Source organism: Melopsittacus undulatus, chromosome 2 (genome assembly GCF_012275295.1).
Source record: "Melopsittacus undulatus isolate bMelUnd1 chromosome 2, bMelUnd1.mat.Z, whole genome shotgun sequence".
Classification (NCBI taxonomy): Eukaryota; Metazoa; Chordata; class Aves; order Psittaciformes; family Psittaculidae; genus Melopsittacus; species Melopsittacus undulatus.
Genome location: NC_047528.1, coordinates 10,494,723 through 10,521,742, shown reverse-complemented (window position 1 = coordinate 10,521,742; position 27,020 = coordinate 10,494,723). Strand labels below are relative to the sequence as shown.

The 27,020-nt window shown below is 43.7% G+C and overlaps 1 protein-coding gene across 1 annotated transcript; it reads left to right on the top strand.

The window, feature by feature from the left end:
* Nucleotides 1–309: 309 nt before the first annotated feature.
* On the top strand, nt 310–16,528 carry CWC15 (CWC15 spliceosome associated protein homolog). The gene is given in 8 exon segments (XM_031049568.2): nt 310–378; nt 2,398–2,536; nt 4,522–4,597; nt 4,599–4,635; nt 5,551–5,642; nt 6,393–6,503; nt 15,332–15,450; nt 16,182–16,528. Coding segments are annotated over 7 exon segments (696 nt in total). The 5' UTR covers nt 310–378; nt 2,398–2,405; the 3' UTR covers nt 16,312–16,528.
* Nucleotides 16,529–27,020: the final 10,492 nt, after the last annotated feature.

The window sequence follows — 27,020 nt, the reverse complement described above, 5'->3', positions numbered from 1 at the left end:
CGCAGCTTGGAGCAACCTGCTCTAGTGGAAGGTTGTCCCTGTCTGTGGCAGGAGGTTGGAACTGGATGAGCTTTAAAGTCCCTTCCAACCCAAACAAGTCTATGATTCCCTGAGGAAGAAGAGGAAGAGGAGGAAAACACCATGGCTCCGCAGGCAGCACCACTGCTCCAGCACCCACTTCCGCCTCGGTAGCCATCATGGCGGACACACTCCCCTCCCTCAGGTGACAGTCCCGCCAACCCTCTCTATGGTAAGTCCTCCTCTGGCGCCTGCTCCGTCACGTAATGTTTGGTCCGCGCGCGGTGCATTGTGGGTGCTTGGCGGAATGATGGTGGTGGCGTAGGGCCTGGCTAACGCGAGGTTGGAGAGCATTGCTGTGTGAGTATGTGGGGCCGGCGGCAGGGTTCCTGGGGGGAACAGGGCGGCTCTGGGGCACGGAGTGTTGGGGGGGGCCGCGGCACGGTGGTGGGGCCGAGGCAGGACAGGGCCCCCGGGCTGACGAGGGGCAGCGTTTCTGAGGAGAACCGCGAGCGCGGCGGGGTCGGTCAGATGGTGAAGGGGCCGCCGGCCCGGACTGCCCGTGAAGGCGGCCGGGAGGGGCCGGCTGTGGGCAGCTCAGCTCCAGGCCGAGCCCGGGCGCTGCCTCTCGGGTGTTAACCCCGGCATGGGCCTGTCCTGTCTCAGTGTAGCCCTATCCAGGATTCTGCAGGGCTGCGTTTCTGCACCCCAAGAGGCTGTCTGACGATCCCTGAGTGGTTTCAGGTTGAGTTTGGGTCCTTTAAAGCCGAGCCGAATACAAACTGACTTAATAAATCAGGAACAGTTTCCGGAGGATTTCTTAATACTTCATGCAATTGTGCAGCCACATTGGATCTTGTTCTTCACCTGAATTCATGGATCCCCTGGTTGCATCTAATTAGCAGAGATAATTCTAAGAGCAGGTGGCCTTCTTGGATCTCGGGGGCAAGCAGTGTCTTGCTGAGCTCCAGCTGACTTGGACCGTGGCACTGAAAGATGTCAGTGAACTAAGGCTGGGTACTGCTGCACTGAGTTCAGTGGTAGTAACTGTTCTGCCCAATGGGATGTCATTTTGAGCAACAAATTATTTTATAGTTTTAACACTGAAGTTGTGTTTTGTGATCTCATTGAAGGCGAAAAAAATAGCCAACAATGCAAGCAGAGCATTAATAACTTGTATCACAAAAGCATATGAAGCAATAGCATGTTTTCTTTGCTTTTTAACATTCTTTAGTATGTTCTTTTGTCGTACATGCATACACCTGAAGATGTGTCTCTCGTGGCTTACCTTCAGTCTGTGGCTAATGGATGTGTGTCTTGGCGAAGCAGGAATGAGTGTAGTTTCAGATAGTAAATTTAAGAGGGCACTGGTTCATCATGTTGGGTTTTTTGACATCAGTTAAGCATCAACCCCTCATCTTAACATCTTAACACCTTAAAACTGATGCCCGCAGTGACATGGTTTAGTGATGGTCTTGGCAGTCCTGAGGTAATGGTTGGACTTGATGATCCTGAAGGTCTTTTCCAACCTTTCTGATTCTGTGGTTCTTGGCACAGTGGTTTCAAATTGCAGGGTCCTCAGCTGCTGTGTGCAACACTGAATGCAGTGCATGCTGATGGGCTGTCTGTGTGGCTGAGGCTGATGGAGTCTGTTTCAGTCCTTTGCCACGCAAGAATTTGTAATAACAATTTTGGGTAGTGATTTTTTTAGGACGTGCTGGTGATATGTGAGTTCCTGCAGGTTCTGTGTGAGAACTGGTGAAAACTTCTGTTGTTTGAGCTTTTTTAATGGCACTTGGCTTACCAAAGGGTAAAGGTTTGTTCTACCAGGGAGACATTGACACTGGCCCCGCAGAAGGTTTTGCTGGCCAGCTGGAGCTCTGATCTTCATCAGTATTTAGTTATCAACACCATCCTTGGCATGCTGTGCTGTATGTCAGCCTGCATTTCTTATTATGATACCTAGATATGGTTTGGGGGATAAATAAGGAGTCATTCCCAGGAGCCTGTTATTTTTGGCCATCATATTTCAGGAGGGGAAAGTGTTTAGTTACAAGACTGTACTGCTGTCTTAAGGACAGGAGACCAGCTCCTGGACAGTTCTATTTACTTGACAGACATAGCTTCATACCCTTGTTAGAGGCTGTGTATCATCTTTCAAGCATGTTGGGAAGACTTTATGTTGAAAATCTGCATAGATTCTGTCAATTCTATCAATAAAAAGCTCCTTAAATTTCGAGGACCATGAGCCAAGTGATAGCTGGTATTCTGTAGTGGGACTTGTCATTACTTCAGTAGTTCCGGGAACAGAGTAGCTCCCAGTGGAAGTCTTTCACTGTATGTCGTAGTAACACATGGTTTTATCCCTTCATTCTATAGTAGTTAAAATGACGACAGCGGCGAGGCCAACATTTGAACCCGCAAGAGGAGGAAGAGGAAAAGGTGAAGGAGACTTAAGTCAGCTATCCAAACAGTATTCCAGCAGAGACCTTCCTTCTCATACTAAAATCAAATACAGGTTAGTATTGGGTTTTTTTAGTCTTACAGTAAAACAGGCTGGGAATGAGCAGTACTCTGGAATTTTCCAATAGATATTGATGTGCTTGAACAGACACTGGAGACTGTGTGGCAGTGTTGAGTGAGTGGGCTGAAAGTCTCAGAAGCAGACCTAGGAGAGGTTTAATTTTAGTGGTATTTATTACTGTTTATGGACATGATGTTAGAAGAAGGTGAGCTTTGGACACTGAGCATTTTGGGCAGTGGAGTAGAAAGAAAGTTGTCATTGGGATTGAGCCACAGAGGGCTCAGTGCAGAGCAAGATGGGATAAGAGGAGCAAAGTTGAGCATGTCTTTAAACTAGGGTAAAGCCACGTCATGTATGTGGCATGGACCACTTGGGAAGAACATTAGGAGGAGACAGGGAAATCATGTAATAACACTTGGGCAATAGCACATGTTGGAAGAGCTGATGTTAAACACTGCAGGTGCCTGGGAGAGGAAATGGATTTAATCAGTGAGAAAGATAATGGGATACTAGGAATATTTTCCTCTCTTTGAAATGCATAATAAATCTTTGTTATCCTTTTGAAAGATGAAGTGAAAACTGGAGTCAGTGTGATACGATACTTAGAATTTAAGTTGTGTCAGCCTAAAAATGTTCTTTTTATCTAATGGATGTTTACTCTTGTCAGTGAAATTACAGGAAAGGTTTTATGTTTGCACTTTCTTGTCCAGATATTTACCCTTTCACCTCTTCCCTCCTGCCCCTTTGGTTTTTAGGAACATATATGGATAAGGGAGTTGGAGTGTTTTGAAGAATACCAAAATCAGCAGCACAAAAAGTGTTGTCAAATGCATTTTTGTTGTGGGTTTGTTTCTTTAAACAAAAGTGGGGTTGGGGCACAGGTCTGTTGTTTGAATGAAGTGTGCAGGGACAAAAATGTACAGGAATATACAATGTATGTTTTAACAAGTATCTCCCTGTGTGTGAGAGAGATGGAGGGACCATTAAGTGTCTTCTGGTCTTTCTCCCAAATACCTCATACAAAGTTGTCTTTGTTAAATTGCCAGGACTGCACCATTGCAAGAGAAGTTCCAGTGTTTTAGTCCCATTCAAGTTCAGAATTTGCGGGTATTTTTCAGCTATATCAGGGTTTCCAAGTCCAGGTTTTTAATTACACAAGCAAATTAAATACTTCATCATAAAGACAGGCTGTGCACACTATTTATTTATAATGGCTCATGCCTGTGTTTCTTCCAGGCACTCTTATTTCCAGCACTGGGTTCACAGAAAGGTGAAAGGGATTGCTGCTTGTTTTTATTCATTACTTCTTTTCAAGATTTCCACAGAAAATTCAGTGCTCTCTAGGTGGAACTTTGTGTGACTCAGATATAAATAGTCTATTGCTTTTGGCCAGTGTTTATTATAGAAAAGGGGGAGAAACATGTATTCGCAATATGTTTCACCAAAGCTAGTGTTTTGCCTGTTTTTCCCAGTTCTTGTTTTTAATGATCATGAGAGATTATCTGCCTCTCAGAGGAGAAAAGTTAATGAAAAGTATGTTTCTAGTCTTGGTCATATGTGTAAGCTTTAGAGACTGGGCTTGCAGCAGCAACTTTGATAAAACAGTGAGGGAAGTTGACCATGATTCTCATGGATGTGTGTTAGGACACTGGTCTTGGACTGTTGGGGAACAGATGATTTAAGCCGTAGCTACAAAAGGTAGACGTAGTCATCCTGCTTTTGTAGGAATTTATGTAGTGTCTTTTAATTTGAGAGCCACTGGAAGCCTCATGCATGTGTGGTATGGCATGTCTGTGCGTGTAATGCGTACAGAAAAGAAGACTGATGAAGAGAGAATAAACAAACATTTCTACATGGTACCCAGTTCTTACTCTCTGTACATACCTGTTCACCCACGGATTTATTGGCCTTCATGAAAAAATTTCTCCCAGCTGCAGACTGTCAACTTCAGCTTTTCCTCCCATCTCATGTTGTTGTAGACAGGCCACTCAGGATGCTCCTGAGGAGGTGCGTAACCGGGATTTCAGAAGGGAGCTGGAGGAGAGAGAACGCGTTTGCTGCAAGAGAGAAGAACAGAGACAGACAAACCAGAGGTGAAAACAAAGAAAAAAAATCCTAATATCTCTTTGTGGCATTGCTCTTCCAAAAAACTTAGTAAGAAGTTTGCAGGTTACAGACAGCATGTCATGAGAGTAGAATTTGGGGTATTGGTCTGATAGTTCAGAGCTGTTGACCTGAAAGGGAATGTCCGCTGGCTTTCCTGCTGGCTTCATGCTGTCAGAAGTCCAGGCCAGCAGTAGGAGAGCACAGGCCATCCTGCAGGCCAGCTGATACAGTGTGGGTGTAATGAATTGGCAACAAGTTTGGACAGCTAATAGGGGGCTCTTTTCTGTGCTTGGACAAGTGAGACAGGAAGGAAAGGGGGAATGACTCATCTTCTATTGTTTACAGCACTAGTGTAACAATAAATCTGTTTTTGAAGTGTGGAATTTTGTTCAGGTAAGGTGAAGTGATAATTCAAATGAAAACCTGAGGGTTTTGTTTTGATAAATACTCGTTTTTAGTATTAAGCTTGAGAGAATTTACATACTTCAGGTTTAGGTGTGGCAGTATTGTGGGGCTTTCAAATTCACAGATGAAAATAGATGTGGCTTGGAGCATACTAGCCAGCAGTAATGCTCAATGGGAACCTTCCAATTGGATATGTAGAATAAGGATATTTCTGCTCAGGTTTTTCTTCTGCAGTTCTTTTTTTTCCTGTGTAATAATAGCTTCAGAAAACTTCTGGAATCCTAGATGGAAGTTTGGGCATGTTTCTGCTTCCCTTGAGCAGAGGCGGGGAGGGATTGGGCATGGTGTTAAGATTAAGAAATGAGGAAGAAGTGAGTGTAAGCTTGTATCTCTTACTCTAAAGCAAGACAGTCTGTGAAGATTTTTGCTTTCTGACATTTGATTCTGTCAAATGAAGTGACTTAGTCATTTTCTGGTTTTTAAATCTTATGCCATAGAACACACAACATCATCATCCTCTGTGTCTAAGAAGCCTCGTCTAGACCAGATTCCAGCAGCAAATCTTGATGCAGATGATCCCCTTACTGATGTATGTATCTTTTTTTCTGTCTTCTTTCCTTTTTTATTGTCTTGCATTCAGGATTTGCTGTTAATAGAAATGTATTTTTAGGTTTGCTAAAGATTTAAGACAGATTCCAAGAGATCTTCATTGTAGGATTATTTTACTTTGGTAGAAGTCCAGAGCGGTTTGGAAGATTCTGGTCCATAGTCCAATGGTATTCTTGGAAAGGACACAAAAATTAGGGAACTGAAAATACCACTTGAGGTACGGGGAATGGAAGACTTTTTACACTTCAGTCAACTACTGGGTTAGAATTCCCCAGAGGTAGAACTGTTGAGATACACTGACTGTCTGCATGGGCAGTGGATGCTTGCTCCTGGCTCCTCTCCTCATGCTGATGTCTAGAAGTTAGGTCCAATGTGTGACAGTGCAAGGGCTTTTAATACTCTTATATTTGGTACTAGCAATACTGGACAGGGTATTCAGGCCCACTGTTATGATGTCTTAAATTACAATGGTTGGAGGGTGATTTGGGACAGCCATGCTCTAGAATCTATTAGCTACTTAGCATTTGAATTATAAAAGCTTTAACTGCAGTCATCCAAAAAGCACAAACAAAAAGCATAAACCATTTGTTTTGTGTTTGCTACTGCTACCAGCACCCAGGTACTTCAGAAATCAGCCATTAGCAAATTGCAACCTCAGATGGGCAGACCGAGGCTATTTCTGTTTAATGAAATGAACAAGCAGCTTCTTGTTCCCATTTATTGTTGTTAGGAAGATGATGAAGATGAGGAGTTGGAAGACAGTGATGATGATGACACTGCAGCTCTTCTGGCTGAACTGGAAAAAATCAAGAAAGAACGAGCTGAGGAACAGGCTCGAAAGGTAAAATCTCACCCATTAAAAATCATCTGTTTTTTGCAAACTGGTGTTTGTTACAACTGGTGTGCCTTAAGTACTTGAGATGAGTGAGAACTGGTAAATAAAGTAAGTGTAAGTGTCCTTCAAAACTCTTCTCAGGTATAATGAATTTGCTCTTCTATCTAACAATTGGTGTCAAGATTACTTTTTTCTTTAGTGGACATCCTGTGGTTAGAAATTGTTTCCCCATGAATGGGATCAAATCCTATGCTATTGGCTCCTGCACCTCCTTGGTGTAAGAGAAATTGTTGGGCTGGAGTGCGTAAGCAGAATCTCTGATGGTTGAATGGACTGCTAGGGACTGTTTGTGAGTATAGTCTGTGTTTCCAAGGTGATCAGGATTTAGGATGAACTGTACTAGCTCTAACATTGTATTACAGTGGAGTTTAGAGCCCAGGTATTTCATCTGCAGTACTGAAAGGCTCTGCCTCTGGTGGTGCAGCAGAAGTGGTGGGTATGTGCAGGATTCCTTCTTCCACTCTTAGTAGGCACTTTCATTTTCTGAGTAGGGCTTAAATAGTTTTAGTGCTTTTGAAAAATGTTACATGCTTCAGTTGGAGTAGTTTTGTATATTTGGAACAGGCTGCCCAGGGCAGTGATGGAATCACCATCCCTGGGAGTGTTCAGAAACCATGTACATGAGGCCCTTAGTGATATGGTTTAGTGGCAGCCTTGGCAGTCCTGAGGTAGTGATTGGACTTGATGATATTAAAAGTCCTTTCCAACCTAGTTGATGCTGCAATTCTATGATTAGTGTAAAAAAACGAAACAAAAACTCCAAAGCAAACAAACACCCCCCCCACATCCCCCAAACCAGGCACCTGTCATGTTTGTATAGGATAATCTGAGATGTTTTGTAGAGCATGCTAAATAGATATATTAAATGTTGATCAAGAGGCTAATCAAAGGGTACTGTGACAACTCTGATGTCTCTGAGCTATTTGGAACCTTTCCTCTGGATTAACACACAAACTTTTATAGTTTAATGGTTTCGAAGAATGCTCTCCAGAAGAGTGAGCTGGCAGTGAACAGGGCATAGCATCTAGCATCAACTAGGGAAAGCCAGCAGGGAATAATGTTTTAACTGCTGTAGGCAGCAATGGAGTGCTTGCTTACTCCACGCTAATACAGAAATCTGCCTTTAGAATCAGCAGGGTCTGCAAAACCAGTGAGCTCTGTTCAGAGTTTGAAGCAGTTTTGGAATGAAGTACTTTGGAAGGGTAATAGCTTCTATACTGTGCTGCTTCAGTGTAGAAATGTTGCTGTAAAAGGCTGTTTATACCCGATTCACCATCTGCTTGGTGATTTTTCTTTTACACTGGAGTGTGTCTGAAAGCATCTCTCATAGAATCATAGAATAGTTAGGGTTGGAAAGGACCTTAAGATCATCTAGTTCCAACCCCCCTGCCATGGGCAGGGACACCTCATACTAAACCATATCACCCAAGGCTTCATCCAACCTGGCCGTGGACACTGCCAGGGATGGAGCATTCATGACCTCCCTGGGCAACCCATTCCAGTGCCTCAGCACCCTTCCTTATATCCAATCTTAACCTCCCCTGTTCAAGTTTTAACCCATTACCCCTTGTCCTACCACTACAGTCCCTAATGAATAGTCCCTCACCAGCATTCTTATAGGCCCCCTTCAGATACTGGAAGGCTGCTATGAGGTCTCCACGCAGCCTTCTCTTCTCCAGCCTGAACAGCCCCAACTTTCTCTTCATACAGGAGGTGCTCCAGTCCCCTGATCATCCTTGTGGCCCTTCTCTGGACTTGTTCTAACAGTTCCATGTCCTTTTTATGTTGAGGACACCAGAACTGCACACAATGCTCCAAGTGAGGTCTCACGAGAGCAGAGTAGAGGGGCAGGATCACCTCCTTTGACCTGCTGGTCACGCTTCTTTTGATGCAGCCCAGGATATGGTTGGCTTTCTGGGCTGCAGGCTCACACTGCACCTGGCTCATGTTCATTTTCTCATCAACCAACACTTCCAAATCCTTCTCTGCAGGGCTGCTCTGAATCTCTTATTTGCCCCACCTGTAGCTGTGCCTGGGATTGCTCTGACCCAGGTGCAGAACCTTGCCCTTGTCATGGTTAAACTTCAGGAGGTTGGCATCAGCCCACCTCACAAGCGTGTTGTTGTCCCTCTGGATGGCATTCCTTCCCTCCAGCATATCAACCGAACCAATCTCTATACTGAGGCATTTGAAGTACATCACATAGTAATTAAATTGTATTCTGCAATAATAACATGGTCCAAATGACTGAAAAACACTGGCAACATTTATTCCAGATGTTCCTGTGTGAAATGTACTAACTTACAAATTAACGGTTGCAATGTCTAGGAAAGACTTCTACTTCATCTGTTCTGAACAATGTGTAAATGAAAGCTTAGATCAGTAGCGGTTTTTTACTTTGCTACTTCGCCTGGTAGTTGTGATTGCACATCTGGATTAAAGAGCATAACTTGTTACATTTCACTATAGAAAACTTGCATTATAAAAAGAATGGCAGTAAATTGCAGCACAGACCAAGTTGCGTGCTTCCCTGTGGAGAACGCAGGAATGTTACCATCTTTAGGATGTTGTGTCACTAGAGGGTGCTAAAAGCTATGAAGTATTTAGTGTAGCATTTGGTTTATTTTGCTCTTAGTTGGTATTGTTTTTTACCTTCATGGATGTTCTCCTTCCTCCACATGCAGGGTTTATCATGTCCATGTGTTATCTATGTGCATAGTGAATACACACACACTTATCTGAAACTAATGTTTGTTTCTTCCTAAAAAAATAGCATTAGTCATTTACTTGCAGTAGTGCATACTGGTGCACACTCATTGTATGTTCTGCTCATCCTGAGACTGGTTGTTGGCAAATAGGCTCTCTTAAAAATTTACATCTTCAGTAAATAGTAATTGCTCTGCAGGTACTTGGAATTTTATTTTCTTGTGGGTTTTTGAAAGTAGGAAACTAAGACAGTGTTGATGGCAAAAGTAAAAGCCAAGGTGCGGTACGGTCTTGGAAAGAGTCTTTAGGAGCACAAGTCTCCTTAGGAACAATCATGTATGTGTGTTGACTTTAGTGGTGCAATCTGCTTAGGTTATGCCTTGTTTTACATGGCTTTGTAATAAGGTGTTACTGTCAAAGCATTTTATAGCCATCCTATAGAAATCCTTTTTTCCCTTCAGGTATGTGGGTTTTTTTCGTGTTGTTTATGTTTTGCAAACCATAATTTAAACCCAGTTTTGTAAGTAACCCCATATTACTCATGCTGCTGACTTCATGATAACATCTCATGTGATAACATCTTAATTGTGTAGTTGCGGTTAGTCCTAATCCATGTACAGGGATGGTTTATATGCTGAAACTCTGCTGTCCGTAGTAGACAGAGTGGGACAGCAAAGGGAAACTGCACGGTGGTGAGTGCCTGTTCACTCATCATTCTCAAATCTCTTTGTTATACAGACAGATTAACGTTTCTCTTCATCTTCTTGGAACATGCCAGGGTTGTAACAAGATACAGTGGGTAAAATATAGTAATATATCCCAAATTTGTGTAAAATGCAGTTTTTTCCCTGATCAGTTGTTTTGATTTATTAAAATGCTGGTCCAGTAATTTCTGAGACTTCTTTTAAAGTAAGCTGTAGCTTTGTTAACTGTTTTCCATCATCACTTTGGTGTCCCGTATTTAAGTTGTTGTGGAAGGAAAACTCCTTTTCAAATGCATCTCTGGTGAGACAGCACTTAAAAGATGAAAACTGGTTTTTTTCAGCTCATCATGCCTTGTGTTAATTTCCCTGCTGTGGTAATACCCATTTCCATTAAAATCCTCTAAACCTAATTTTGACAAGTATTAGAATTAAGAAGGTCTAACTTCCTTCATGCTGATAACTTCCCTGTAATCTGTGTCACAAATAGTTTGTCAACCAAATAAGCAAGTCCTGTCAAGGCTTGTTAATGTCTCAAAATGCTTAAATTCCCTTGAATTCTGTAGAAACGTTAAATAAATGCCACATGTTTTTAAAACCAGATTGAGTTGGGAAGCCTTCCTGACTTTTCTCCACCTCTCCACAGTTTTAATCTCTCAGGTTGTTCCTAGTAGACACTACACCGACCAGAACATTTTAGAGTTGAAAGCCATTTCTGTCCCAGTTCTGAGTCTGTCTAAAACTACAAGCACAGGTCTGCTGTGTGTGTGTGTGAAGTATCCATGGATAGATTTCATGGATAACATTTCAATATTCCAAATCCAGCATTACAGTGCTCTTGGATTTTCAGTTTTTGAGCACTTCCTTAAAAGGTAAATGTAAATAATTAAAACCAAACCTCAAACCAGGGAGCAGCTGAATGTGCAGTTCCAGCAAAGCTATTTTGACATCCAGTCATTTTATGCTTATCTGAGAACAGACTGAAAGTTGTTGGCTTGGGTTTAGCAGTTTTATTTCAGTAAGTGTTATCGATCACAGAACCATAGGATAGTTAGGGTTGGAAAGGACCTTAAAATCATCAAGTTCCAACCCCCCCGGCTATGGGCAGGGACACCTCACGCTAGAAATGTCATCCAAAGCTCTGTCCAACCTGGCCTTGAACACTGCCAGGGAGGGAGCATTTATCACTTCTTTGGGCAATCTGTTCCAGTGCCTCAGCACCCTCTATAACTGAATACATCACTTTACCAATGGCCAAAACAGATCTTGGCTGTGTCCTGTGTTTTAGCCATGTCACAGACTTCACACAAAACATTAGGAGATGAATCTTGATAGACATTAACCCTTTCACTTAAATTTTAAGGGTCTCAATGATTAAAATTGATGATGAAAAAATAATTTCAGTAAAGAGGCAAAAGCAGAATATGGTTCTTCATTAAATGTTAGAGACATGCTCACAATACTTTTTTTTTCTAAGATCTGGTGATAATGTCTCCTTGTGAGCAAAATGACAACAAATCTGTATATAGACACCACAGTTGAGATTACTCTGTGCTCTTGAGGTTTCAATCAGTTATGTGAATTGCTGTATTACAGTTAGGAATTTGCATTGGATTAAATAACTGGGGTGAATCTTGCTTCATTCCCTGCTGCTAAAGGCAGTGCTGTCATAGTTTGTCATTCACAAATTTGCATTTAAATAAGGTTATGTGATTCTTTTTTTTTATTTTTTCAGCCTTCAATGAAATGTGGGTATTTCAGATTTTCATTCAGCTATTTCACATCCCTAAGAACCAAGTAGGATAACTGTAATACAACAGAGCTGTTTCAGGAATTTCAGCTCTTTCTGTAAAAGTAATCTTGCTTTGTGCTAAGGGTAGGAGCTATACTAAAAAAAAATAACCATGGTAACAGTAATGTTTCTTTTTCCTTTGTGGTCAGAAACAAATATGAGTATGCCAAGGGACTGTTATTCTTACAGCAAGATAAAGAATAATTGTTTAGTTAAGGTTAATACAGTTTTGTCCTCCTTTTTAGTTCCCCCAGCTGTGATGCCACATGGTGAGTTCTGTTGTACAATGAAGGCTTGCTGTGAGGTCCATTTCACAGGGCAGCATCTCCATCTGCTGTCTCAGGGTATGGGACTCTCTGCCAGTGCAGTCTCATTCCCCACACCATAATATTATTCTTCTGTTGCTTCTGCCTTTAGCACAGTGGTTACAACATGGTTTGCCATCCAGTTTGTCTCTGCAGGCAGTTGGTGCAACATGCTGCCACTGAAAAGCACAGCCCTGCTGTCTGTAGAGAAGGAATCATCTAGAGCAGGATTTTTGTGGTCATGGCTTAGGAAAAGAGTTGGATACCTCTTGCTGAATGGACAGGCAAGGAGGCATTACTTTAGAAAGGGTGAATACACATGTATTATTTTTCCCTTAGGCTTTTCTTGTGTTGTGGGTTTGTTGTAGCCATAGTGTTTCAGCTTAATAAGCCTTTGTTCCACCACACAAAAGAACAAAGTAGGCTTTGGAGCAACCTATACTGTGAACAGCTGCACTTGATGGTGCCTCAGAGGTGTGAAGCTCAGACGGCTATGAAGGTTATGTCTGGTCTGTTAGATTTGATACAACCCATGCTCCATTGCCTGGAGCTCTCAGCAGGACAGGCAGTGGAAGATTTATGTGGAAAGTTGTGGAACATAATGAAAACCTCTTTTGGCTGGAGATGAGGGATTCTGCAGCTCTGGCCAAAATGCATTACTTAGCTTAAGTATAAATGTCAATTTTACACCATGCCTCGTATTTCCTCCATGTCATGCCTCTAAGATACAAAACTTAGTAAATTACCTTGTTTAAAATCTTGGATACCTTCTTCGGGAGTGTTTGATGAAGCCAAATAACACAAAAAATCTTCAAGACTAACCTTCAAAATTAGTCTTCCTAAAACTTGTAGCAAATACGTTGAAATGTCATCCAACCTGGAACAGGTCCATCATAGAGTGGTTTGGGTTGGAAGAGACCTTAAAGATCCTTTAGTTCCAACCTCCCTGCCATGGGCAGGGACTTTGAATGCCTGAATTCCACAGATGAATTATCATGCGTGCTGGGTCTTGTAATGTGCTCAAACCTGGCACTGCCTTAACTCAACAGAGCTGTTCCCTGTTTGCTTTTTTTTCCTGAAGGATATTGCATAGGTTATGTAAAGCAGATAAAAGAGGGACTAGTTTGGGAGCAGCAGGAGAATGTCTTGGGGGTGTTGGATGATGGAAGGCTGGACATGACCTGGCAGTGTGTGCTCGCAGCCCATAAACTGTGTCCTGGGCTGCATCAGGAGTGTGACCAGTAAGGCAAGGGCAGGGATTCTGCCTCTACTCTGCTCTTGTGGCAATCCACTGCAGTCCTGCATCCAGCTCTGGGGCCCCCTGCACTAGAGGGACATGGAGATGTTGAAGGGAATCCAGAGGAGGCCACAAAGATGATCAGAGGGCTGGGGCATCTCTGCTGTGGAGACAGGCTGGGAGCTGGGCTTGTTCAGCCTGGAGAAGAGAAAGCTCCAGGGAAGCCTTACAGCAGCCTTCTAGTAAATAAAAGGTGCCTGCAAGAAATCTGGAGAGGGACTTTTGACAAGGGCCTGTAGACAGGGTAGAATGGCTCTAAAATGAAAGAGGGTAGGCTGAGATTAGACATTAGGAAAAAAATTCTACCTTGTGAGGGTGCTGAGGCGCTGGCACAGGGTGCCCAGAGAAGCTGTGGCTGCCCCATCCCTGGCAGTGTTCAAGGCCAGGTTGGACAGGGCTTGGAGCAAGCTGCTCTAGTGGAAGGTGTCCCTGCCCATGGCAGGGGATTGGGGCTGGATGAGCTGTAAGGTTCCTTCCAATCCAAAGCAGTCTGTAATAAACTGAAGTGTTGCATTTTCAAGCATAGCTTTAAATCCAACATTTGCATTCCAGCTTCAGTTGTTACTACCACCCCAGTAAATAAGCAAAACCATTTTTTTTGGCAATTAATTGCAGCTGGTTCTACATTGTATTTGTGAGAAGCAGTGTAATTATGGTAGGTGTTTTTTCATAACTAAAACTCAGGTAGGCTTTGAAAGGTAAAATCTGTACCAGTGGCCAGGCATCCTCTATGGATGGTATTATGTATGTTAATGTCATATTGTTCTTAAGAGAGTTGGAATGGAGTTGGGGTGATGGGAATATTTAACATGCCTGATCAGTCCAATTGAAAAACATCATAAATTGTATATAGCTTTGGTAATATATCACTTGGCATTGATTAAATGTTTGATGCTGGAGAGCTCTGGCTAGCGTCAGTGTTCAAGTTTACGCTTAAACCTTGTAACCACTACCATCAAGAAACACATTTCCTCTTTTGGGCTCCCCTCTGCCATGGATTTTGTGTCATTTTGGGAAAAAAACACAACCTTGTGATCTGTCTTTCATTTATATAATTTCTTGTAAGCCATGGTTTTAGTTTCCAACAGTGCTAATGAGGTGTCAGTATATTTTTTTAACTACAATATCTTCCTTCAGACCACATTTAAGTATATAGGGAGTGGGAGACCTAGTTAGTCATCCGAACTTATTCTGGTACTTTCATCAAAGAGCAGACCTTGCAGTGTATTTGAAGGGTTGTGGGAAAATGCATTGATGTAAAATGGATATTACATGTTAATTTTGATGTCTGTGAACATTCAAGTCACTAAATATATTAATAGAGCTTGGGAAGTGTGGGCAGTGAAATGTACTTTGTGTAGCCTGTAGTGCATTGCTTCGCTTAGGCTTGAGTTATGTGCTTTTGATAGTACAAGGAGATGAAAATTATTCTGTTCCTTAATATTGGAACTCTTAAATAGTCTTATGACTTCCACTGCTCAGTGTCACCTTAGATTTCTCAGTGTTCTTTTTAATTGATCCCTAGGGAAGCTGTAGTTGTAAAACCCAAGCATACTGCTGAAGATAAAGAAGTTTCAGCATACTGTAAGGTTTCTTCCACCTAATGACTACTGTATAATGTACTTTCTTTCCTCATGAGGATAAAGAAAAGCTTTTAATCTGTATACAGTTTTTAATATAATAAATATGTAAATGATAAAGCTGGAATTGAACTGAATATTTGATGGAACATCAGAGGTAAGCAGAGCAGATAGGAATTTTGCTAGATTGACATTTTATTAGCCATGTTAAGCTCTTTAGGGTATCTCTGCTTCTATCCTTATTTTACTCATATGTGTCAAGTGCCCTGAGAAGTCTGAGTGAGGAATTAAAGCTCTGTCTGCGTGAGTGTTCACAGCTAAATAATGTTTCATTCTACCAACTAGATGAGAAGAGTGGCTTAGAAAAGTAATACCTCAATTTCTGGTCCACAGGAACAAGAGCAAAAAGCTGAAGAAGAAAGAATTCGGATGGAGAACATCCTGAGTGGTAACCCACTGTTGAACCTTACTGGCCCAGCACAGCCTCAAGCAAACTTCAAAGTGAAGAGGAGGTACTGTGCACCCTGTGCTGTGACACCCATCCCCATGCTTCCTCTTGATCCTCTGAGTCAGAAAACGTTATCACTGCTGTTGGATTTGATTTACTTCCTCAGACTTTGTCACAGTGGTGTAATATAGGATCAGGATACTGATGCATGTGGTGATTGTCTTCTGCATTTCTCTGAACAAATAATCCTGTTCCTTTTGTTTAAAAAAAGAGAGAAAGAGAGATTGAAAACTGTTTGTCTGACATTGTGCAGACAAACAGGACTAAAGTAACGGGACCAGAGTTCCTAAAAGAATTTGATGTTGTGCTTCCCTTTAAAATCTGGCTGCTTTGGGAGCTTTTATTTATTTCTTTAGTGTAACTAGAATTAGTGATTAGCAGGCATTTTCTCAATACAGTTCTCATTTGCAGATATTCCAATGACCGTTGTGTTTCTCAAAAATAGGGCCATTAGATTAAAGGGTTTTTTTTCCTGCTCTGCTCAGATGGTCTTTATTTTCTGTCAGATCAAATAACCTTTAATCTGTTGATGCTCATCTCACTTCTAACTCAGGAGCATGTAGGAGATGGCTTGGATTAGAAAAATAGATCTATTTTTTCTCTTAAGATCTAATGCTAGTGACTACTTGTTCTATGTACGTTTAAATAGGAGGGGCCAAGCTTCATTTATGTATTTCTGTAAGTTGCACCTCATCTTCGTACAAGCTTACTGAAGTTCCAAACTTTTCTTTTCAGATGGGATGATGATGTTGTCTTCAAGAATTGTGCCAAGGGTTTGGATGAATCCAAAAAGGACAAAAGATTTGTGAATGATACTCTGCGATCAGAATTCCACAAAAAGTTCATGGAAAAATACATCAAGTAGTACAGTTTTATGTGCAGTAGTACTGAAGGACTCAGAATGTCATGGGTGTTCCCTCCCTTTCCCTCAGGATTCAAGGCTGAATACTTGGTCATGAATTCCCATATGCTTTTCCAAGATCATCATCAGCTTCATAATTCATAATGCTGTGTATTGAGATTTTATTCCTGCAGTATGACTTCCTTTTCAGTTCTAATTAAATCAGTTTGTGTTTCATGAATGTTTTTCTGTTCACATGTTTTTTACTGTTCACATTACTTTTCGCTAGCTGCCAGGTCAATGGTAGAGAAAAGCTGGTTTGCAGTAAGTACTGTCAGTTGCTTAAATTGCTTTCCAAAGGGACCTGTATTTATAGTGATGCTGGTTTGTAACTTATACTACTTATGCAAACATCAATAATATTAAAGATGGAGAGTGGCTGAGTATGATAAGCAGTGTGAACTGAAGAGAGCTATACTTCCTGCAGCAAATCGGACTTCTTAATAGCTTCTTAGAAACTTAGTTAATAATCTTCCTTTTTAGTTACTTTTACTCTCAACCAAGTTCCAGTTTATGGGGGTAGCTCCAGGTTCTTAGCAGTCCTGCTTTCTGAACTTCCCTGGCTCAGCACTTGTGGAGCAGTACCAGGTAATGCTCGGGGGAGGCTTGAGCAGGGGCTGCTCTGTGGAACCATTGCAGTTTTCCTCCTTAACTGACCCCTGCAGTCTGGGTCCCTCAACCACAGCCATGTGGCTGCATGGTTCAGTGTTGTTCATTACTAAGTGTTGTCTGGAACTTGCAAGTGCTTTTATTAAAGGAGTGATCTCCTGAAGATACCCAAGTAGACTTTGTTTGCTTCTTTGTCTATTTTAACACTTAATAAGACAGTATAAAATATGAATGAAAAATATCTTGGTTGTAAATGGATTTTTTGTTTCTTTTTTTTCTGTCATCTTGGTTGCATTTGAAATCGTGGCCAAGTGATGCACTGAGTATGAATCTAATGTTTGCAAAATGTGGTAGTTTCCTATCTACCCAGAAGGCCGCAGCAGCAGAACTCAGATGTGTTTATGTAAAATTCTTGCCCTTGCCTATGTTATGCTCAGTCTTGTTCATTCTTACAGACACCATTTCATAGTAATATTATTAGTTTCAAGTTCTTAATTTAAAAAATATATCTGGTTTTCTTTTAAAGAGAGTTAATGTAGAGCACAGTGTTTGATTTTTGTTTTCTTGGGCATGTCTCTGGTATCCTTTGAAAGCTTTCATTACCTTTAGCTATGTTTTCCATGCTTTCATTAGTGTACTAATGCCAGCAGCTAATACCCATATTTAATTGGAAGCAAGATTTTTCAGTGTGCTTAAGGTCATGTGAGCTTCTACAGCTACTAGAGGAGTATGTGTTTGTTTCTTCACAGAAACACAGAGTGTGTTCAGCCTGCAGAAGAGAAGGCTCAGGGGAGACCTTATGACAGTCTTCCAGTACCTAAAGGGGCTGACAAGAAAGCTGGAGAGGGGCTTTTTACAATGATATGTAGTAATAGGACAAGGGGGAATGGCTTTAAACTGAAAGAGGGGAGATTGAGATTAGATATGAGGAAGAAGTTCTTCCCTGTGAGGGTGCTGAGGCACTGGCACAGGGTGCCCAGAGAAGCTGTGGCTGCCCCATCCCTGGCAGTGTTCAAGGCCAGGTTGGACACAGGGGCTTGGAGCAACCTGGTCTAGTGGAAGGTGTCCCTGCCCATAGAAGGGGTTGGAACTGGATGAGCTTTAAGGTCTCTTCCAACACAAACAGTCTGGGATTCTTCTTCAAACTGCCTTATGATTCTTGGGAGCAGAAAATGAGGTTTCAATTCTTGATTTTAAAGCTACTAAAATCTTTATATGTAGGCAGCTTATTTAGAAAAGGAAAGAAGCAAAGAGCTGTGCTTGTTCGGGGTCTGGCAGCGGAGAAGCCAGCTACTGCTTCAGGTCTGACCAGCAGCATGGTTGTCACAGCAACAACAAAAAGTACACTGCTCTTGCAGCATTACAAGATGTAATCACTGTGCCAAAGCAAGCATACACTTGTATCGGAGAAGGGGAGATGTAGCCGAAAGGCCAGTTGAATGCATTAATGGAAGTCACAAGTGCGTAATGCCATCGTCTGTGTACTTGAAGTAAACAAACTCTTCTTAGAGAAAATAATACTTCTAAGAATTCAGATGGCTGGGGTTGCACGAGGTCTTCCTTGGATATGCAGGCAGTTGTTCACACCTGCAGAACACCTCTTCCTTAACCCTCACATAACACATAGGTGTTCTCAGTCATTCTTCCCATTAGCTCTCTGCCTTTCGGATTCTGGAGCAAGAGCCATAGGGACCTTGTAGCTCCGGGCTGGAGCTTTATTTCAGGCTTTTTGTGATATTGTTGTTCAGCTCAACCATAGAATTTGCAGATCCTATCTCTGACCTCCCTCTAAAGCTTTTGTATTTTAGCCTCCTGCAGTGTAAGCTGACCCACAGCTTGAGGAGTCAGCGATACACTAACACAATGTGACAATTAAGGCATCTCAAACCTTATCTCTCGGTGGGTTTTGCATCATTAACTACTGAATTTCCTTCACCAGTACTGGAAAGCTAAAGTGCCCTGTGCTTGTTGTCAGGGAAGAACCCTGTGCTTTCAGTGCTGCTGCTGTATCGATGTGCCATTTTCCACTGTGCCTCTTGGGAAAGCCAAACACATCACTTGTTCCTGTAAGCTGCAATGGGACACTGAGTTCTTGAAGAAAATCAGCCTTTGGTGATCTGCACCTGTGCTCCCAGCATAGGTTTTTATCCAGGAACCTTTGTTGAGTGTGACAAACAGGTCTGAACAAAGGCAGTGGAGCTGGGAAGGCAGCTGTCCTGGGAGGTGAAGTGGAGGAAACATTGGGCACTTCAGGGAATGAGGTATTTTACAGTTCCTAGTGATCGGATTGTTTAATCCTATGGGGTTTGTAAGTTATACAACATGATGCTTTGTAGTATCATTCAATGATGATGAACACCTGAACTACTGTAACCAGTGGCTTGAAACAAAGCCACTTGCTTCATAATTTCCCCTTGTTTATTGTTATCCTCAGTGTAGCATTGGAAATGAAACCCAGGATCTGTTTTCCACAGAGACTAAGTTAAACTTCTAAGTTGTTTGGTTTTTAAAGCTTTCTCTTCAAAACTTTTACTTGGAATGTGTTTTATAATTCCAAAGGGATTAGTAGTGTGAGGAATAAAGCTTAATGATAGACCTGCAGCTGGAAATAACTGTACTGTCTGTATACAGGGTTCTGAAGTGATTAGCATCTGTTCATCTTTGTCAAGTAGATGTCTGAATATTAAAGACTTCATATGATTCTGTTATTACAAAAGTACCTTTTTGGTAAGTTCCAGTTCCCCATTAGCTTGAACTCTGTTTGAAATAAACCGTGGGGCAGAGCTGAGCTGGTGCTTGGTCTGTTCACATTTCAATGCCTCATGGGCAGCCCAGCCAGTGCCTGCTGTGGTGGCGGCTTGGTGTCTCCTCTCAGCCATGCCCAATGGGTTATCTCTGCTTCTTACAACTACAAATAACTCCAAGTCTCTCATGCTGTAGGCGAGATCTGAGCACACGTCAAACCAGACATGGATGTGGGATGTTGCCTTGAAGTGCTTCACTTCAAAGGGAAGTGTGGAGGATTCAAGCCTTCAAGGGATGTGCTGATGCTCAGAAAGTGCTTAGGGCTAAAGTGATTACTTGTATCTGCAGTCAGGGCTGGCTGGGGACTGAAGCCTTAATTCTCTTCCAAGGAAAGTCAGAATCCCATGGAAGGCTTATCTGGTTTTCTTTGTTTCTCTGTGCCTAGTGCTCTACAGATTCAGGGGGAGAAGGAAAATACCCACAGAAATGTTCCTATACACAGAAGTTCTCCTTCCATCTGCTGTCAGCTTTTAGAATGGAATGGAGTTGTTGGTAAAGAGCCAGAGTTCTGCCAAAATTATCTTGCTCATTTGGGAGAAAAAAAAATGGGATGCTTTTTCCAAAGAAATACAGTCTTACATTTGTTGTGAGTTTGGCTGCTTTCTCCCCAGGCAGACTGGCATATCATTATGGTTAGTGATAAAAGCAGATGCAGCCTCATTACCATGCTTTATGTCCCCAGGCTATGGTTCAATCAGAGTGCAGATAGGCATGTTTGAAAAAGTGCTGTTTCCTGAAGAAGGCTCCTTTGAGCCCTCTTTTGAATGAGGGATAAGCAAACAGATCAACAATGTTGTCATAGGTGTCCAGGTCACTCATTTCAAATAAATGAAAGAAACCAACACTGAATTCTTCAATCACTGTTCTTCAGTCACCAGCTCCAAAAAACAGCTTTCCCCAGTAAAGCCTACCCCTGCTAGCGATATATGGATTCATCATATTTCCTGCTGCAGGGTTTGTCCTGGGCAGTGCAGCAAAGACAATGAATGTTGTTAGTTTTGATGACACTTCACTGCAACATCTTTATGGTTTAATACTTTCAGTGCTGATTCCATGTCAGCTGGAGGCACAGGTAAGCTGATGGTAACAATAAACTGATAACAACAAGCTGATGATAACAACAATGCATCGTGTTTTCTGAGAGCCAGCCTGGCTGGCTTCTCTTTGGCATTTTGTTGCTTTGGAGTGGATTTGTTGTTTCATTTCAACCATTTCTTCCCCAGTAGTTTCTCCTTGCCAAGAATATCAAACCTGAGAACTGAGGAGAGCGTGCAGCAAGAAAACAGAGATGCCATGAGGAGCCTTGGTACAGGGGAACGAGAGGAGGGACTTGGACCTGGAGGGTGTTTGGACTGTGCTCAGCTGGAGATGGGCACAGAGCGGAGCTAGCAGATGCAGGAAGTTAAAGGAAAAGATAATACTAAATGGTAAAAATTAAGGGAAAAGATGGGGAGATCAGAATGGGATGGATGAAGAGGAAAGATGAGAAGAGTAACACAGGGAGAGAGAAGCTCTTCCCACTCCTGTAAGATGCCTTAGTCAAGGAGGTGGTAACTCACTGACCATCACAGCCAGTTGCAATCTGCTCTCACAGACCTGCAGAGCTTGTTTTGGCTGCCACAAAGGATGGGTTTCAGAGTCTTAGCACATGTTACTCTTTTGGCAACCAGTTCAGGGACCTGCCAACAGGTTTTCCAAAGCATCCAGCATCTCCAGGAAAATGCTGACCAACATCTGAAAGTGCAGTGAGTGAAGGAGGGGTCTGAAAGGGAGCTGCGAGCCTTTGAAGATCCAATTTCTATCCCAGAATGCTCAAAAACCAGTGCTCTGAGACATCAGTCCTGTGACTGGCATGGCTCTGGCTCTATCCCAGCGTCACGCCGCTGGCTGCAGCGGAGTTATTCTTGGTCCTCTCTGCTGTAAACGGGAGAGCAAGACCAAGATGTTTCTGAATACTTGGAATTCTTTTTTTTAGCAAAGTGTGTTTTCTAAGTGGAAATAACAATAAACCAAAGCCCTTTCTGGAATATCCTGGGCATCCAGAGTCAGCCGCCTCTTTTCCCTCTGAGTGCAGGGAGTCTGGCGGGACAAGCCATCTCCGTCAGCCCACAGGGGCAGTAATAACTGGGCATCTGAGAGCTGCACATTGGAGGTGGCAGGCTGGGCTCTGGAGAGATGGGTCAATGAAGATTGGCTTCATTATGGGACTAATCCAGTGGCTGCTGCTCTGAAGGAAAGGGATTTGTCAGCAAGTCAGAAACTTCCCACAAGTTTTCTTTGCTGATTCAGCGGAAACAGGGGGACAGCAGGGATGTGGTGGGGCCAGCACTGGGACTCCAGCTAAACAGCTTCTGCCAGCAGAGGAGTGCATCCAGTGTGTTCTCCTTATGGGTTTTAATCCTCTTCTTGCCCTTGTAATGCCTGACTTTCAAGAAAGACAAAGCTGGTCCCCACAGTGTGCACATACAGGATCACCCCTTCTCCTCAATGCCAGGCACGTGGAAGGAACCTGATATTCATGTTTTATTATCTTGCTTTGAAGCACCCAGATCCCAAAGCCAACCCTTCGGCTCACTCAACTGCATCTTTGCAATCCTTTAATGCTACCCCAGCACAACATGGGGATCACAGTGAGGACAAAACAACCTCATTTGCCCATCAGTGATCTCTCTTGCAGTGACCTCTTTGTTCTTACAGCACCAGGGCCTCTTCCACTTTACAGGCTACAAGACACAGAGTGATGGGTCAAGGCAAGGCCAGAGATCCCAAGAGGAAGGAAAGAAAACAAGCTCCCTTTATATACACTGTACATTTTCTTGTCCATGCTCCTTTTTGACTCCTCTCTGCCAAGCAGTGTTTGTCTGGCACAGGACAACTCTCATTTAGGAACTAAGGGCAGTGTCATCTTTCTGTGCCTTGTTTAAAGGGTATATTTTGCTTGTGTTTTCCTTCTAAAATGGTTGAGCAAGGGGCTCACAAGCAACCAAAGCAAAGCTACAGCACCCTGCTCCCTGCCATGTGCCTCCAGCTATGGAAGTTTGAGGGGAAATGAAACATTGAGTCAAGCAAAACATTTTGACTCTCTGATTCAGAAGGGTCAAAGAAAACCCATCCTCAGGAGACAAAGAAGGAGCTTTCAGCTTCTATTGCTGGCTGGTGTTTGTGATGTGTTGGGTCATGGTAACAGATGAATACTTTAACAACTTTTAGAGTAATCTGTTTACACAGAAGTCGTGTTTTACATCAAGGTCACTTCTGTTGTTGGGATCTTTTCCAGGAACAGAACCCTCTTCCTTTGGAAAACCAGAAGAAAAGCTGTTATTTTTATAAGACTGACCAGTTCTAGCACTCTTCTCAGCGCTGGAGTGGCTGAGGGTGAAGGGGCAGCAGGGCCACCACTGCCCCATTGCATTAGCCCATGCCCAGTGCTAAACCTTCCTATTACCTCCCTGTGCCAAAAGAATGATCTTTTCCTGACTCATTTCCCCTCCTCACTTCCATTTGATCATACTCTGGAGCCAAGCACTCCTCCCCATGCCAGCCAAGCCGAAGGGAAGATGTACTTTGTTGGCTTTCGGAAACAATGAGCTTTATTGGGAGCTGGAGGGACTCCTGGCAGCCCCAGCATCCCACCAGGAATCACCGTGTTTCTGCCAGAGGCAGCTCTCTCTCTGCTCAAACCCCATCCCATGCCAAAGTCCCTCCTTGCCCATAGGGGGTGGCTCCATTCCAGCTCCAGGGCCTCTGTCCCTCTGTGTTGGGATGCTCTGGCTCAGCATCACCGATGTGGAGGCAGTCTTTCTCCCGTGCAGCAGTGGCCACAGTCTACATGTGAGTCCAGCCTTGAGGACCTTGATTCGGTACAATTCGGTACAAAGGTGCCTCCTGCATCTGGTATTGAGGTCTCATTGGTCCCCCAGGCTGTGCCATTTGTGTGTTGAGTGGGTGACACCAAGGGGTGAGGTGGCTGAGAGTGAGAATGCGGGCCCCAAACCTGGGACCTCTCCAGCTCCCCCGTATGGATTGTTTTATATCTCTGTGGATGAAAAGTGAAAGGGTTGTGATTTATCCACAGTCTAAACCAAGCTGATCCCCACTCCAGCTCCCTGGAGAGCTGGGGAAGTGCTTTGGGCCAGTCTCAAGGACACCAAGTAAATCCACTGGAGGGTGGCTTGTTTCCCGAGGCATGCAGGTGTAGTGGAAAACAAATGTGTACTTCCATGGGGATTGCATGGATTTAAGGGTCTGTCTCTGAGCACCTCCATCCCTGGCGGTGGCAGCCAGCTCCTCTTCATGGTGCTGCATGGATAGGTCCCTTTGCCTTGGGAAGTGGCCTATGGTCCTTGGGTGGATTTTTGCTGTAGAATGTTACATATCATGATGCATTTGCACCTCCCTTTTCAGTTCTGCTCTGCCAGACAGCAGGTCCCATTGCGGTGTTGCCTATTACAACATCTGGTTGAAAATAAATGAGCTGAGACATAAGTTTGCTGGTGGATATGTAAGAATGGTTGATGTTGGAATCATAGGATCATAGAATAGTTAGGGTTGGAAAGGACCTTAAGATCATCCAGTTCCAATCCTCCTGCCACACTAAACCATGTCACCCAAGGCTTCATCCAACCTGGCCTTGAACACTGCCAGGGATGGAGCATTCACAACCTCCCTGGGCAACCCATTCCAGTACCTCACCACCCTAACAGTAAAGAATTTCTTCCTTATATCTAACTTGAACTTCCCCTGTTTAAGTTTGAACCCATTACCTCTTGTCCTAGCACTACAGTCCCTAATGAAGAGATTATTGCTATTACTCCCACTATTGGTTATAGATCTGTGGGCCTTGCAGCAGCTATTTTTGGATGGGCATGCAGCAATGTGTAATTCAAAGCACCATCACCCAAATGGCACCTCCTCAAGCCTCAGGGCACAGAATCCAAGGGCAAAGGGACCAAGGTCTCAGCAGATCAAATCCTCTCCTCTTGCTTAAACAACTGCTTTTCTTGGCAGGGATCTGGTGGGAAGATGCCTACAGCATCAGTAGGGAATCCTTTCTCCTGGAAAAAATGTGTATGTGTCAGTGTGTCCAGGGCAGCAGGACATGGAGCATGACATTGATGCTCAGGGTGTGCAATGTGCTGCTGGTCTCCAGGAACTGTGCTGCTTGGTGAGCTTCCTCTCACCACAGAATCATAGAATCAATAGTTAGGGTTGGAAAGGACATGAAGATCATCCAGTTCCATCTAATGACCATCACTGCACAAAGTGCAAGTTAAAGGGTTTTGGCAGAAAGTGTCTTTGGGTGGGCTGAGCTGTGCAGCAGTGACTCACAGCTTTGGATGCCTTGGTTCTGGGTGGCCCTTTTGGAGTCACTTCACTGTACTCTTGGTTTCCATTGCTATTCCCTGTATTGGGGAGCTCGTCAAAGCCTGTGGCTCAGTGCTCCAGGTGGGTGGTGGGAGAGGTGCCTTCCTGTGGGCTCCGCATCCAGGCCACAGTGAGCTGGCAAATAACAATGAACACTTGGTTTGTTTCAGAATAAGTTATTTTTTGAGGGGGAATGACCAGATTGGGGTGGACTTTGGCTTCAGAAGCTTTAATTTCTGATCATTTTCCTGTTGATCTTTAAACAATTCACTTTGCTCTCTGAGGCTGAGGTAACTCATGACTAAAAGAAGGATGTGGCTCACACATGGCTCTCTCTCTCCCTTCTAGAGTGCTCGGCAAGCTCAGGCTTCCCAAGGTGGGGTCAGAAGTCATTGCATCAATCCACAGCTTTCCTGGGGTTTCTGCTTTGCAGCACTTTTTTGCCCTGATGGTGCCATTTGGGTGATGCTGCTTTTGATCCCCATTTTGCCCAAATGCCTTCCCTTCTGGAAGGAGTCTGGGAAAGGACCCAAAGCTTCAGGGCACCATCTCCTGCTCCACTGCCCTGGGACCTGTGGACCTGTCCCACCCAGGGAGGGTGGTAAAGGGTACCCCAAGGTGTCGTTGTTTGTTCTTGCTTCAAAGTAGGGAGGAAAAAGCAATTGCATTCAACAGCCTTTTGGTGGCCTACGTCCATTCAGGGCTGGTTTCCATCACGTCAGCTCCCTGCTGCTGATCCACTCTCAGTTATTCACTGCCAGGTCCCCTCCTGAGCCTGGGGATGTCCTGGCCAGCATGGTCCCAGGAGGGTGTCAGGGTATTTATAGCTGGAAACACTGGGAGAAAATGTGCTTGGATGGTGTTTCCTCTAAAAGCAGCAAATCCCAGAGGTTCTTCCTGACCCTTCCTACTGGAAATGGGATGAAAGTACACACTTAAATGAAATCACAGTTGCTGCAGCAGAAGATGCTCCTGAGCCTCTCCATTGGGGAGCAGCAGCAGGGAAGCAGCTCCTGCTATCAGGACTTCCTGGAGTGAGCTGAGCACCACATGGTCCAGGCATGGTGCATCCCCAGCATCATTGCCACAGCTCAGGCAGCTCAGCCACAGGAGCAGCACAGCAGAACCAGTATGGTGCCAGCAGGTAGCTGGGGCTGTGCTTCAAGCCCTCAGTTGTGATCTCAAATCTCATGTGCAACCTGGCTCAGCATTTGCGGGCTTCCTGCTTTCCATCTTCATACAGAAGGAAGAATAAACTGGGGACATGCATATGTTCTGCTGATGGGGACAGATCCATCCCTGAAGGAGATTACCCCTGACCCTTCCTGTGCAGCTTGGAATGGGAAATGGAACACTGAAGGAAATGACCCTGCAGCTGCAAGACCCCATCCCAAGGGCAATCTGATAGTTTGGCATCTTTCTAACCTTCCCTCATCATACTCTGACAGAGGGCAAGAGCATCCATCCAGCCCCTGTCCTGCAAGCTGGAAACTGATCCATGGCATTCTCCTCGCACTGGGCATGCTCTGCACTGCTTCATTCAGCCTGGGACCCTTCCCAGTTTAGAGTCATTTCCCCACAATGTGGATGTGCTGTGTTTCCCCCTCTTTGTGGATATCTCCTCCAGAAGCAAGAGACTACCATTAAGTGGTACTTGCGTCTTCCCGGACCCCATTGTGCTGGTGGCTCATCATTAACTCTCTTTGGCATGCCATTTGCTGGGGGACATTGCCATTATCCATGAATTCAGGCTTTTTGTCCTGTTAAATTTAATCCCATTTCCACTATTCCACTCCACAGAGTTGTTCAGCTCCTCCAAAATTATGTTGGGGGGGGAAATTATTATACATAATTCGTTCACATATTATTCCTTGTGCCACTGGCATTGCCAGGAA